At 56.3% G+C, this 11,526-nt stretch overlaps 2 protein-coding genes across 5 annotated transcripts in view; one reads left to right on the plus strand and one right to left on the minus strand.

Annotated features, from left to right (window-relative positions):
- Positions 1–1,797: 1,797 nt before the first annotated feature.
- Positions 1,798–5,918, plus strand: NANOS3 (nanos C2HC-type zinc finger 3). The gene is made up of 2 exons (XM_011227234.3): positions 1,798–3,413; positions 5,385–5,918. Exons 1-2 carry the CDS (start codon positions 2,936–2,938, stop codon positions 5,450–5,452), a joined length of 546 nt encoding a protein of 181 aa, XP_011225536.2. The 5' UTR covers positions 1,798–2,935; the 3' UTR covers positions 5,453–5,918.
- Positions 5,919–7,625: 1,707 nt separating this feature from the next.
- C4H19orf57 (chromosome 4 C19orf57 homolog) overlaps positions 7,626–11,526 on the minus strand; it is a 20,953-nt gene continuing 17,052 nt past the window's right edge. For all 4 annotated transcript variants that reach the window (XM_019801567.2, XM_034657885.1, XM_019801568.2 and 1 more), the window contains 4 exons: positions 11,036–11,104; positions 10,660–10,745; positions 8,633–8,725; positions 7,626–8,392 (listed from right to left, as the gene is read on the minus strand). In XM_019801567.2, coding sequence (XP_019657126.1) covers positions 8,242–8,392; positions 8,633–8,725; positions 10,660–10,745; positions 11,036–11,104 — 399 coding nt within the window. In that variant the 3' untranslated portion in view covers positions 7,626–8,241. The remainder of the gene's footprint in view (positions 8,393–8,632; positions 8,726–10,659; positions 10,746–11,035; positions 11,105–11,526) is intronic.

Consider the following 11,526-nt stretch of genomic DNA (forward strand, 5'->3'; position numbering starts at 1 on the left):
CCTGTCGGTGGTGGACATTCAGGGGCAGGTTTTAGGAAGGGCCTGGGTCGGTGGCTTCTGAGGGGCGGGTCTCTGCGGGCAGGCTCTGGGTGGGGATCTCGGGAACCAGGCAAGGAGAGTTGTGCTAGCTCAGTCTGCCTCCGCCAGGGGGCGTTTTGGGGTTCACTTAAGCTCAGCACACTTGGGATCCCTGATCCCCCTTAGGGTTACTCCAGGGGGTTCCTTTAGGGCTCAATATTCCCCAGGGAAGTGGAAAGGGACTGGACATTTGAAGGCCTCCTCCCCAGGCAATCCCCGGGGGTCCCCAGATCCAGGTTGGGGGCGGCCTTTCCTGAAACTGCGTACGGGGGGACCCCAGGGAACGGGCGCCCAAATCTGCGGGCCCCTGGAGGGAGGGACTCGGGGCCCCGTTTTACAGCTGAGGGAATAGGGAGGGGCAGCATCTTGGCGTAGGCGGAGTTCGAGCAGGGATTTGACTGACGCCTGGTTTGAAGCCCAAGGGTGAGTGACCCTGTACCCCCACATCATGGGGGCAGCCCCCGCGTCGCTGCGTCCATGGGCACTAACCTCAGAAGGGCCTGAATTCAGATGTCGAGACCCTCCAGGTGGCCAGTGGGTGTCTCCTCTAGTCCTCTGACTTCTCCCTGGTCCGGTGGGCAAGTGGACCCTGGGGTGGGCCTGGCAGTGGCCCCACTGCTGGCCCCGCATTTGCAAAGGGGAACAACCCCCCGGGGTTGTTGTGATTCATAAACAATAGTGCCGGAACACAGAGACTCACAGAAGGTATTACATTGTATTAAAATGACTTGTTTATCTCTTTGTTGCATCGATGTCCCGGGGGCAATAAGGCAATAACCGCCAGGCACCCAGACGTCTTGGGGCCACTAGGAATCTCTCCTTTGCCTCACACTAGCGTTGCTCTTTGGCCTCAGACTCCCAAACTGACAAATAGGAGTAATCTGCACCTCTAGGGCCGTTTTGAAGATGATTTGAGTAAATGAGTCAGGAAGCAAGCCCAGCGTCCAGTACTGCTACATCTGTGTAGCAAAGGCTACATAAATATCTACAGTTATTATTATTTATATTTATCTTGTGCTTTTTCCAGGTCCTGCTTGCTGACTTACTGAGTCAATAAGTCCCTCCCTCCCTCCTCTCTCCTTCCCCACACTATCTGGGTTTTCTGCCCCCCCNCCCCCCCCCCCCCCCCGCCCCCGTCTTGGCCGCTAGAAGTTGCCAAGGGTTTGGGGGAACATTCAACCTGTCGGTGAGTTTGGGCAGCTCAGGCAAACCATCGACCGTTGAGTGGACCCCGAGGCCTGGAACTGCCATCCACCCATCATGACCCCTACCTTCCAGATCTGGGGGGCCAGGGTATCTCCCAGATCCAACCTGAGCATCCCCTTCTTTAGGCCACAGCGAAGGTCACAATCAACATTCATTGTTGTCGGTGGGTTGTGAGGACGGAGGCCAGACCCACCGAGGGATGAATGTCACTGTGGCTGGGCCGGACACTGAGGGGAATAGGCTAGGGGACAAGACCCACTCATACAATGCCTTGACCTTAGCCTCTCACCCCTTGAGGAGAGCTGGCATCTGGGATACTGATGGACACAGGCCTGATTTGGCGAATAAATCCTTGGGTGTGTGTGGGGGGTGGTAGTTTGGGGGACAGATCACAGGCTCAGGGCTGGGCACCTGAAAAATCTTTCTGAGGACTTGGTGAGCCCCGTTCTCAGAAGGCTCAGTAAAGGTTTCTTGGATGGATGGATGGATGGATGGATGGATGGATGGATGGATGGATGGTTGGATGGATGGGTGGATGGGGTGGATGGGGTGGATGGGGTGGGCAGGCAGCATAGCCCCTTTTCTCCGTGTCCAAGTCCTGGGCCCAGCTTTCTCCCTTTCCTTGCCCAGCGCCCACAGACCCCTGCTTTACCCTCGATTGTGCGCCCACTTAGCACCTTGGTGCCTGCTGATCCCTCCATCTGCCAGTCTCTACCCCACCTGGGTAACTCCTGGAGGTCTCATTTGAGGGGGTGAGGATTGAGGCACTGGTGAGAGCTGGGGGTCCCCCCCATTAGCCCAGCCTGTGCCTCTGTGCCTCCCATAATGTTTTGTCTCACCTCCTGTCCACCCCAGGGCCAACACCTAGCCTTGCGGGCTAAGGTAACTGGATGGGGGAGATAGGTTTTTGTGTTTGTGAATAAGTATGGACAGGTGGCCTTATACCTCAATGAGTTCATCCATTAAATGGGGGTTCCACTGAGATGATGGGCATGAAAGCTCCCTGAGGGAGACTGAGCTAGGGGCCTTAATCCTTGTCCTTTCCCGCCCATGTGCCTGGCACCATCCCCCTTCCTGAGACAATTGGAGCATCAGTAGCTCCCCCTTTCCCCAAAGAGCCCAGGGGCACCTGGCTCCTCCCCCAGCCCAAGGGAAGGAAGAAAGAAGTTACTAAGTTGCTGACTATATCAATGCTTGTCTTTGGGGTGGGGCTTCCACCCCCTCTCCATCACCCTGTGGGGCAGGAGAGGCAGGCCTCACAGGCCTCCTCCAAGGAGGGGTAGGCAGGGGTAGCCCTCCCAATGCCCTCTGGGGGGTGGCTTGTGGCTAAGCCCTCCTAATTGTGGGTGCCCCCTGCAGCCTGTGTTCTGTCACCCCCCATTGCCCCCAGCCCACTCAGAGATCATGTATCCCTTGGCAGGTGCATTTATGGGGGAGCAGCAGTAAGCCCCCCTGTGACAATAAGGAACCTCCCACAGCCTGCTCCTCCCCCTTCACACCCCCTTGGAGGTATAAGGAGGGAACTGACAGCCCAGACTCGTAGGCTCCAGAGAAGGGAAGGGAGGGGCAGAGAGGAAGGGGTAGAAAGACGAGCTTTGGGCAGGCAGGGTTTATTCTCTTTCCCCCTCTGCCTGGCACACATTGCCCAGCTATGGGAACCTTCGACCTATGGACAGATTACCTGGGTTTGGCACGTCTGGTGGGGGCTCTGCGTGGGGAAGAGGAGCCTGAAACCAGGCCGGACCCCCAGCCACAGCCAGCTCCAGGACCAGAGGCTCGGAGGCCCAGCCCGGAATCTTCACCAGCTCCTGAACGCCTGTGCTCTTTCTGCAAACACAACGGCGAGTCCCGGGCCATCTACCAGTCCCATGTGCTCAAGGATGAGGCGGGCCGAGTGCTGTGTCCTATCCTGCGTGACTACGTGTGCCCCCAGTGCGGTGCCACGCGCGACCGTGCCCACACGCGCCGTTTCTGCCCGCTCACCGGCCAGGGCTACACCTCTGTCTACAGCTACACCACCCGCAACTCAGCTGGCAAGAAGGTCTCCCGGCCTGACAAGGCAAGGATGCAGGACGCAGGGAATCGCCGAGCGGGAACAGGAGCAGCAGCAGCAGCAGCAGCGTGTGCAGGTGCCTGGGGTGGCCCGCTGTGGAGGGGGCGGCACTGGGCTTGTGGCTAAGCCCTTGGGGCCTCTGTGAAGTAGGATTAACCCCGGTGCCCACTTTAGAGGGTTGGGGGGAGATAATCAGTGTAGAAGACTTAGAACAATATTCTAGAAGTGTTGCCCCGTGTGAATAAGCTGGGGCTGGGAATAACTTGTGGCCTTGGGCAGCGGACCTCTCTGGGCCCATGGGGAAGGTGGTATCCTTTTCCAGGCACGGGGTGCTCTGTCAGGGAGGCTATGGGGACTCAGGACGGATCTGCGGTTAGGTACAGCAGGGGCTCCAATCCTGTTTGGCACTTAGGAGCTGTGCAGCCTGAGAGAAGTTCTCAGCCTCTCTGAACCCCAGCTTCCTCATGGCTCCTCCTTTGTTCACTCATTTGCCAAATAGCTTGTGTGTGTCTTGTGCCAAGTGCTGGGCTGTACCAGCAATGGAAAAAGGTAGAATGACAGTTAAAACAGTGTGATGAGTGCTGAATGGAGGAATCTAGAGGAAGCACCTGATTCAGATGAAGGGGTCCAGGAGGGCTTCCCGAAGGAAATGACTTTTGGAAGTTTAATTCGGTTTGATGGAGTGCTAGAAGTGTGGCCCAGGCACTGGGGCTCGTTGAGGAATTTGGTGAAGTTCAGTGTATATGGAACAAAATGTGTGTGCATGTGTGGTAGAGAGAGAGGCGTCAGAGATTTGGGGGACAGCGGAAGGGCCTAAAGGTCTTGGACTTGGGTACTAGGGAACCACGGGAGGGACAAGACCAGGTTTGCATGTTAGAGTGTGCTAGATTGCGGCCGACCGGTTGGACTGTGGGGACAGATTTAAGAGTGTTGGAAGGCAGGGCACTAGTCCTCCAGGCAGAGGTGTCCACGGCAGCAAGGAGGAAGAAAGGCCTGGCACCTGGGGAAATGTACGGTTGAAGAGGAACATCGGGAGTTTGCCGTGTGTGGATCAGCTCAGAAGGGCAGCTGGGGCGAAAGCTTACGAGATCTTTAGGTGAAGCCTCCCTGAGGTCTGGCTCTCCCCACACCGCTTGGCCCACCACGTGGGGTCACCCAGTCTCATCAAATGTGCATCCCAATGCTGCAGGTATTCTGCAAGTCTGGGTGGGGCCCCAGGACCTGCATTTCTAAGGAGTTCCCAGCCTTGTGCGAAGGCCGGGGAGCAGGCAGGCTGCAGGCTTCCAGCAGCTAGAGCCTACACGGCAGGGGTTATTATAGATGTGAAAGGCTCAGCTCCTGTGGGGTTTTAAAACAGAAATTGTTTTAGCAACTTTGTCTTTGCGCAAGTCAGTCAGCAGGGGAGGTGGGTCTGACTGGGCCATATTGCTGCCCTTTTGAGTGCATTTTGTGGGTACAGGCTCCCCATCAGAGTGTGAGCTCCATGAGGGAGGTGACTGGGCGGGACAACCCCACCCTCACCGCCAGCAGCTGTGCAGTGAACATTTGTTAGAAGAATTGAGTGCCTCCATGAGTAGATACTATTCCCCCAAGAGATTCAGTGAGGTCGGCCTGGGAGGTGGGGAAAGCCGAAGGGACACAGAGATGATGGTCTCAAATTTTTTTTTTCCTCTTCAGTTGGTGGGAACAGGGAAGTTCCCTTCCCCAGGCATGGAGGGTGGGGGGTTGAGCAGCTCTCACCACCATACTGGTAGAAAGGCCAGCCTCCAGTAATATTCTGGTGTAACAGATCTGGGGTCCCCAGAGCCCTGCGGCCGCAAGGGGGCAGCACAGTCAGCCAGAGTTAGAGTTTCTGCGCTTTGTGTCCAGCTCTGGGTCCCACCCTGGATGGGCAGGGCCTGGAGTGTCACAGGGGTGCTATTCCAGGAGCAGCCCCCAGGTGGCGCCAGAGCCCCAACAGCCCTGAAGTTTGAACCTGTACTTTGGGAGCATTGAATCATACCCTGTTACTGTTTTTCTCCTTTTCCTTTCCACTTTTAAAATCCAGGTTCCAAAGGTACGGGGAAGTCTTCTGGACCCTCGCCTTCTTCCTGCTGCCCCTCCACTTCTGCCTAGGAGACCGGTGCAGGGAGGATGGAGATGCTGCCTTCCCTTGGGTGTGGGGACCCAGACTTGATGGAAGATGTATTTTGGGGGAAGATCCACCTTGCAAGGACCTGCCCCTGGGCCCTTGCCCCAGCCTGGAGGCCTGGTAAGAAAGCAGGGCCTGGGAGCACAGCTGAAAGAGTCTCCATCAGGAAGGAGGTGGCCGTCAGGCACCCTGGCCCTCCTTCCCCAGCACTGGGCACCCAGTCAGCGCTCAATAAATGCTTATGAATGGATCAGCGTAATAGGCCAGGTCTTGGGATGAGGTAGCGTGAACAGGTCCAGAGGGGCTGGGGCACCTCTTTTCTATCCTGGCTGCACCTACCAGCCCCCGCATGTTATTCTGACCGCCACTCTCCCCACCTGTTATTTGCATTTTGGTTCATCCTGGAGCACTGGGTGAGCTGCTTTATGCTGAGATGGAAGTGGGCACCAGAGGGTGACTGTGGGGTTTTGAGGGTCACCCCAGCCCAGCACTTCTGAGCACGGCACTCGCTGCCAGGTTAGCGCCATGAAGCCATTTCTGTGATGTCTGGTATTTTCAAACTCCCATCCCTCACATGATGACATGCCAAATGGGTAGAACTGTCCACACTGGAGGTGGGGGCCTGATCCGAGAGGGGAATTGAGAGACAATTAGACTAAGCTTTCCCTCCTCCTCCCTCAAATCATCCCGACCAAGGAGGCCCTCAGTGAATGTTAAGGTCCTCACAGATGCCTCAGGAACCAGGGCCATGGAGTCACGTGCCAGACCCTTCAGATAAGGGAAGGACTTGGGGGGAGGGGCAGGGCTAGGCAAAGAATGGGAATATGCCCTGGGGGGTTGGGCCAGCCAAGACCTTGGGCTGGAGGCACCACGGAGGTGATCTGGCTCTGCTTGGGCAGAAATGGGAGGGAGATGGAGATCCATCACCTCCCAGGTAGTGTGATTCAGTTCTCCTGGGCCAGGGCTGTGTTTGTGGGAATCCCTACTCCCTGTCTGCTCCTCTGGCCTCCAGAGGGCAGCAGGTGGCAAGTGTCAGTTCAATTTCTTCCCCAAACCAAGAGCTGGTCTGGGGACCTGGGCTCCATCCCTAGTAGCCCACACTGTCTCCCAGAATTGAGAGGGAGCAGGATTTGGACTGCAGGTCCCTCTGCCCTTGGCTTTTGGACTTGAACTGGGACCTAAGGCCACCCAAGGAGGAGGGCTGGGTTGAGCTGGGGATGGGAGACAACCCTTGAAGACAGCCTGCTGCCCAGACTTGGAGAGGGGAGGGGAGCAGGAGAAGGAAGACACAGAGGAGGGCTCCTTAGCAGCCCTAAGAGTTTCAAATTGAGTTAGGGGACACAACATCTCAGCGACCCCCAGCTGTTTGCAAGTGCTGACTGTACAGGCCAGAGCCACTGGGGCTTGAGACCCAGGGAACCAGAATGGGCATGTTCTGGCAGGTTCAAGGAAGGAGCTACACATCCAGCCAGAAGTGGTGGGGGACCTTGACCCTGCCTCACTTCCCTCCAACATGGTGCATCCCAGGGTCTAAGAAGGCAGTAGGAGAGGGGACCTGCTTTGAAGGAATTGGGGTATGGGAGTCACCAGCCAAAGGACTAATAAAGTCTCGGGTCTGGTCAACCTTTTGGTTATCAATTTAGAAGCACTGTGTTCTGTAAAATGGGTTTGGCAACAGCACCTGCTTATGACATCATCAGGGTTGTATAAGGCCTGGCCCTCAGCACACTGCAGGTACTAGCTCTGTCTGTATCAGTAACAGTCCCCCAGGACTGCGTCCTTCCAGTCTGGGGCCTAGAAGCAGCTTGTGCCTTGGAGGATGGGGAAGGCCATCTGAGCCCATCTGAGAACTGAAAGCAAACCTGCCAACTCTCCAGTTGGGTAATCAGCTATGAATCTCAGTGGGCTTGCTGCTCCACAGATATGGGGGTGTCTGTGCCTGAATGTGTACACACATGTGCACACACACAGTCACCCATTCCTGGAGACTCTTACACATTCAGTAACTTCTGGGGACCCCTTGATTCACAGGGCCCTGCAGGAGCCCAGCCTGCCTTCCTGGGGAGGATGAGAAGTAAAAGGAGAAAGAGGTGGTTAGGGAGGTTTGTGGGCGGAACATTAAGGAACTGAAAATACCTCAAACCCCAAACAGCAGGTCACAGATCCACACTAGGGAATCATTTATTAATGGTCTAACCAGAAGAAATAAAATGGAAATCTGGAGAAAAACAAAGGTATCACCAACAAAGGGAGCCCTTTTCTCCGCCAGGAAAGAAACAAATTCTGAACCTCCCATAACCTGAGCTAAAGAGCGAAATTTGCAAATCCAGATAAACATCTGGGTGGCTCTGGGCTCTGCTCAGAAGCAGCTGGCTTCTGGAGGGAGGGGGGCACAGCCAGCCTCCTGCTGCCTGCCTCCAGCCTCCTGCCTGTGGCCTTTGCTATCGCCCCAGGGGTGATCAAGTTCCGTCCCTCAGTGACTCCCAAGGGAGGCTGTTGACATGGGCCTGGCCTCTTATGTTTCCCATGGGAAGCTGACTTCCGGGTTGTCTGAGGGGAGGCTTCTGGGGCCCACTAGGACCTGCTGGAGCATCTTATAGGATAAACCGGGGGGCACACAGGGTCCTGTAGGGTTTCCAGGGTCTGCTGAGGGATTGTTCCCAGCTGTTTGGCAGCAGCACTTCTGGGGGCCAGCGCAGAGCAAACACGCACAGGCGCTGTGAGCTTGCGCACGTGTGCACACCAGGCGCTCCTGAGGTGGTCTGGAAGTAATCTACAAATCCCTCCAGGACCGCTCCCCTGGAGGGAGATTCCCAGCCCCCTTGGATGTGTAGGGTGCCGGGGCTTTCCCTGCCAGCCTCGCCTTCCGGTAGCTGAGGCGCTTGAAGGCCTCCAGGTCCCGGTGGGTGCTCATGACCAGTCGGCTGCATGGAAGCATCAACAAGAGCTGTTTGTGCTCCACCAGACACCCAAGTGGGGACCACACCTCCTATTCGGGCACAAGTTCTCCTATTCCCACACAAGCTCGCACACATGGACACTTACAGGTCTTGGACACACACAGAGGCAGATGTAGGCTCTGGACCCTACCTACCATCCCCCAAGGCCTCATCTCCTCCACCCCTCTCAGCCCATTCCTCCGTGGATCCCAGCCCCGTGCTTACTTCAGGCTGGAGAGCTCAACGACAAGACCCTGCACGGTGTCTGTTGCATCCTCCAACCTGGCGGCTTCACAGGCCTTGATCCCCACGCGGGTCCTGGCAGGGAAAGGAGGGAAGACAGGAGGTCTGCCCTCACTGGACAGCTCTGCCAAACTCTGTTCTGGGGGCTTTTGCTGGGCCTGGAGCTGTCTTCTCCAGATAGTAATACCTTTTCCAGATAGGAAGCCACCAGAGGCAGAGCCCTGATGGCCAACCCAGCTGGCTTTACCATCAAAAGCACACCCAGAATCTAGCCTCTTCTCCCCACCACCTCAGTCCTTGTCTGGACAGTTGCCACAGCCTCCCTGCCCCTACAGCCTGTCTCCCCTTCAGCACTGGGGTGGGGTGGGGTGGGCTGTAAAAATAGAAACCCAGCCCAGCATCCCTCCCCGAAGCCCCTGCACCATCTGCCAGCACCTCCAGACCCCCATCCCCTCCCTCTTCTTCCCCTTCCCCCCTGCTCCAGCCGCACTGAATTCCTGGCTGTTCCCTGAGCACTTCTGGGGGCCCTGGAATGTTCTTTCCCCCATGTCTACTCCTGGTGGGGGGAGGGAGCCTTCCCTGATCACCACGTTAAAATTTTAACCCCTTCCTCACTGTCTTTTTCTCTTCAACACTCCACCATCTGACTAATTTGCTTGTCTCTCACCCTCCCACCCCCACCAGATGGAAGCTGTGTGTTTTGTTCCACACCGTCTCCCCCGTGCCCAGAGCAGTTCCTAGAAGAGCTGGCACTGGATGGCATTAGTATCTATGGAAAGGGTAAATGAACCACAGGACCCACTGTATCTAATGCACGCGGCCTGCGGATGTGGGCAGAGGGCTGCCCTCCTGGATCCAGGCCAACAGCTGTTCCTAAACCCTCCTCCACCCCAGCGTGGCAGTGTCTCCTGGGCTGTCTACAGAAATTCCAGTTCTGCTCCACCCACTTCAGTCACCCTGAGATGGCATGCCGGCCTGAACCAGACCGAGGACCTGCCTGGGGGGCTTGCAGACGTCCGTGTGGGTCATATCAGAGGCCACTGGAGATTCAGACATGAATCTCCCTTCTCTTTGCTCAAACAATAGTAGGGCTACTCTAGCTAAACTGCCTCTGATCCCTGTGAAGGGCGGGCGTGTGTGTGTGTGTGTGTGTGGGGGCAACAAGTGGTACAGCAGGTATGATGTACAAATGAGTGCATGAGCGGGAGGTGGGAACGTAGCCACGTCTACGCGGAGGAGGAGAAAGAGGAGAAACACACTGCCAAGGGCTGTGTCCCTCACCCCTCCTCCACACCACTTGCCAGACAGAAACAGAAACTTGGCCATGAATAATCGATAAGCCGCAGCCTCTGCAGAGAGGCCGGTTCAAGTACAAGGTAACAGCAGAGGACTGTCACCCAGTGCTAACGGCTGGCAGGGCTGGGAGAGAGGACACAAAGGGAGGTGATGGGCTGTAAGGCTCTGGGGTGGAGACAGGACCCCCAACACACAGACACACACTCCATGGCCTGCAGGAGGGAAAGCAGCCTGCCTCAGGGCACTGAGCCAAGTGAGGAGATAGGACAAATCAGGAACAAGTCAGGAACTCTGGAGGCCCTCTGGATGCCAGAGTGGGGACAGGCAAAGGCCAATGGTTTTTATCCCTGTCTGGGTCCCTTCCCTTCCACAGAGATTCAGGGTAAGCTCTAGATCCTCTCTCCAGAAAAACACACGTAGTATGTTAAAACAACCTATGGAACTGGGGTATTATCCCAGGGGTCCTGGGGGGGGAGACTGGTTTCGCTGTAGATCAAGGATCATCAGTTCTTCATTTGCAGGGAGCAGGGGTATGCACAGTTTGAAAGACAGGGCTCGGCTCCCTACTGAGGCCCATCGAGGGAGAGGCAGGGCTGGGGTGGGGGAGTGCAGGGGTCCCAGTGCCAGGAAAGCAGCAACACTCTCCCCTCCCAGGGACTTAGGGACGACTGCTGCTGGGGCAAGAGTCCTGGGTTAGCCTCCCCCTTGCCTACCTCAGCTGGAGCTCCGTGAGAAGGCCTCCATCAGCATCTGGGCTTGTGCCAGGCCAAGAAGAGTCCAGCCTGCTCCCTATAGGGAACTATAAAGAGAGAACACACATGTGAATGACCTAGCTGGATGAGCCCTGCACGGGGAAGGAAGAGGTCATGGAGGGAACCTCTCAATTCTCCTGGGCCATGCCAGGAACACAGAGGTAGAGACTCCCGCAGAAGAAAAGTGGTGCAGGGAAGGGACAGGATTCCATGACAGCTAAACCTGGGGCCACCAACCTGGGCTGCTCTCACCCTCCCCATTCAGAGGAGAAGACAGGGCAATGTTAGGCCTGACCCTGGTGTCCACTGCTGAGCCTGTGCTTTCTAAAGGGCTGACCTGTGTTGGCCGATGGCTCTGTTCCTGGCAGCTGAGACGTGGCACCGTCTCCTGCTCATCCTGCAGTGTCTAGAAAGGTACAGAGAAGACCCTCAGTGATGATGACTGGAGTGAGGTAGGTATCTGGTGTTGAAGGGAAGAGGTTGGCCAGGTAAGCCACCTGTTTTGTGTCAGGGAAAGATTTTACAAAATATATTCTAAGGGGAAAATTTATAATTAATAGGGGAGAGAGCCAGCTAACCCAGAGAAGCCTGAATTTCTTTTTTTTGGTAAGATTTTATTTATTTGATAGAGAGAGACAGCCAGCGAGAGAGGGAACAGCAGGGGGAGTGAGAGAGGAAGAAGCAGGCTCCCAGCGGAGCAGGGAGCCCGATGTGGGGCTCGATCCCAGGACCCTGGGATCACGCCCTGGGCCGAAGGCAGATGCTTAACAACTGAGCCACCCAGGTGCCCCAGAAAAGCCTAAATTTCTTTTTTTTTTTTTTTAAGAC

Source organism: Ailuropoda melanoleuca, chromosome 4 (genome assembly GCF_002007445.2).
Source record: "Ailuropoda melanoleuca isolate Jingjing chromosome 4, ASM200744v2, whole genome shotgun sequence".
NCBI classification, from domain to species: domain Eukaryota; kingdom Metazoa; phylum Chordata; class Mammalia; order Carnivora; family Ursidae; genus Ailuropoda; species Ailuropoda melanoleuca.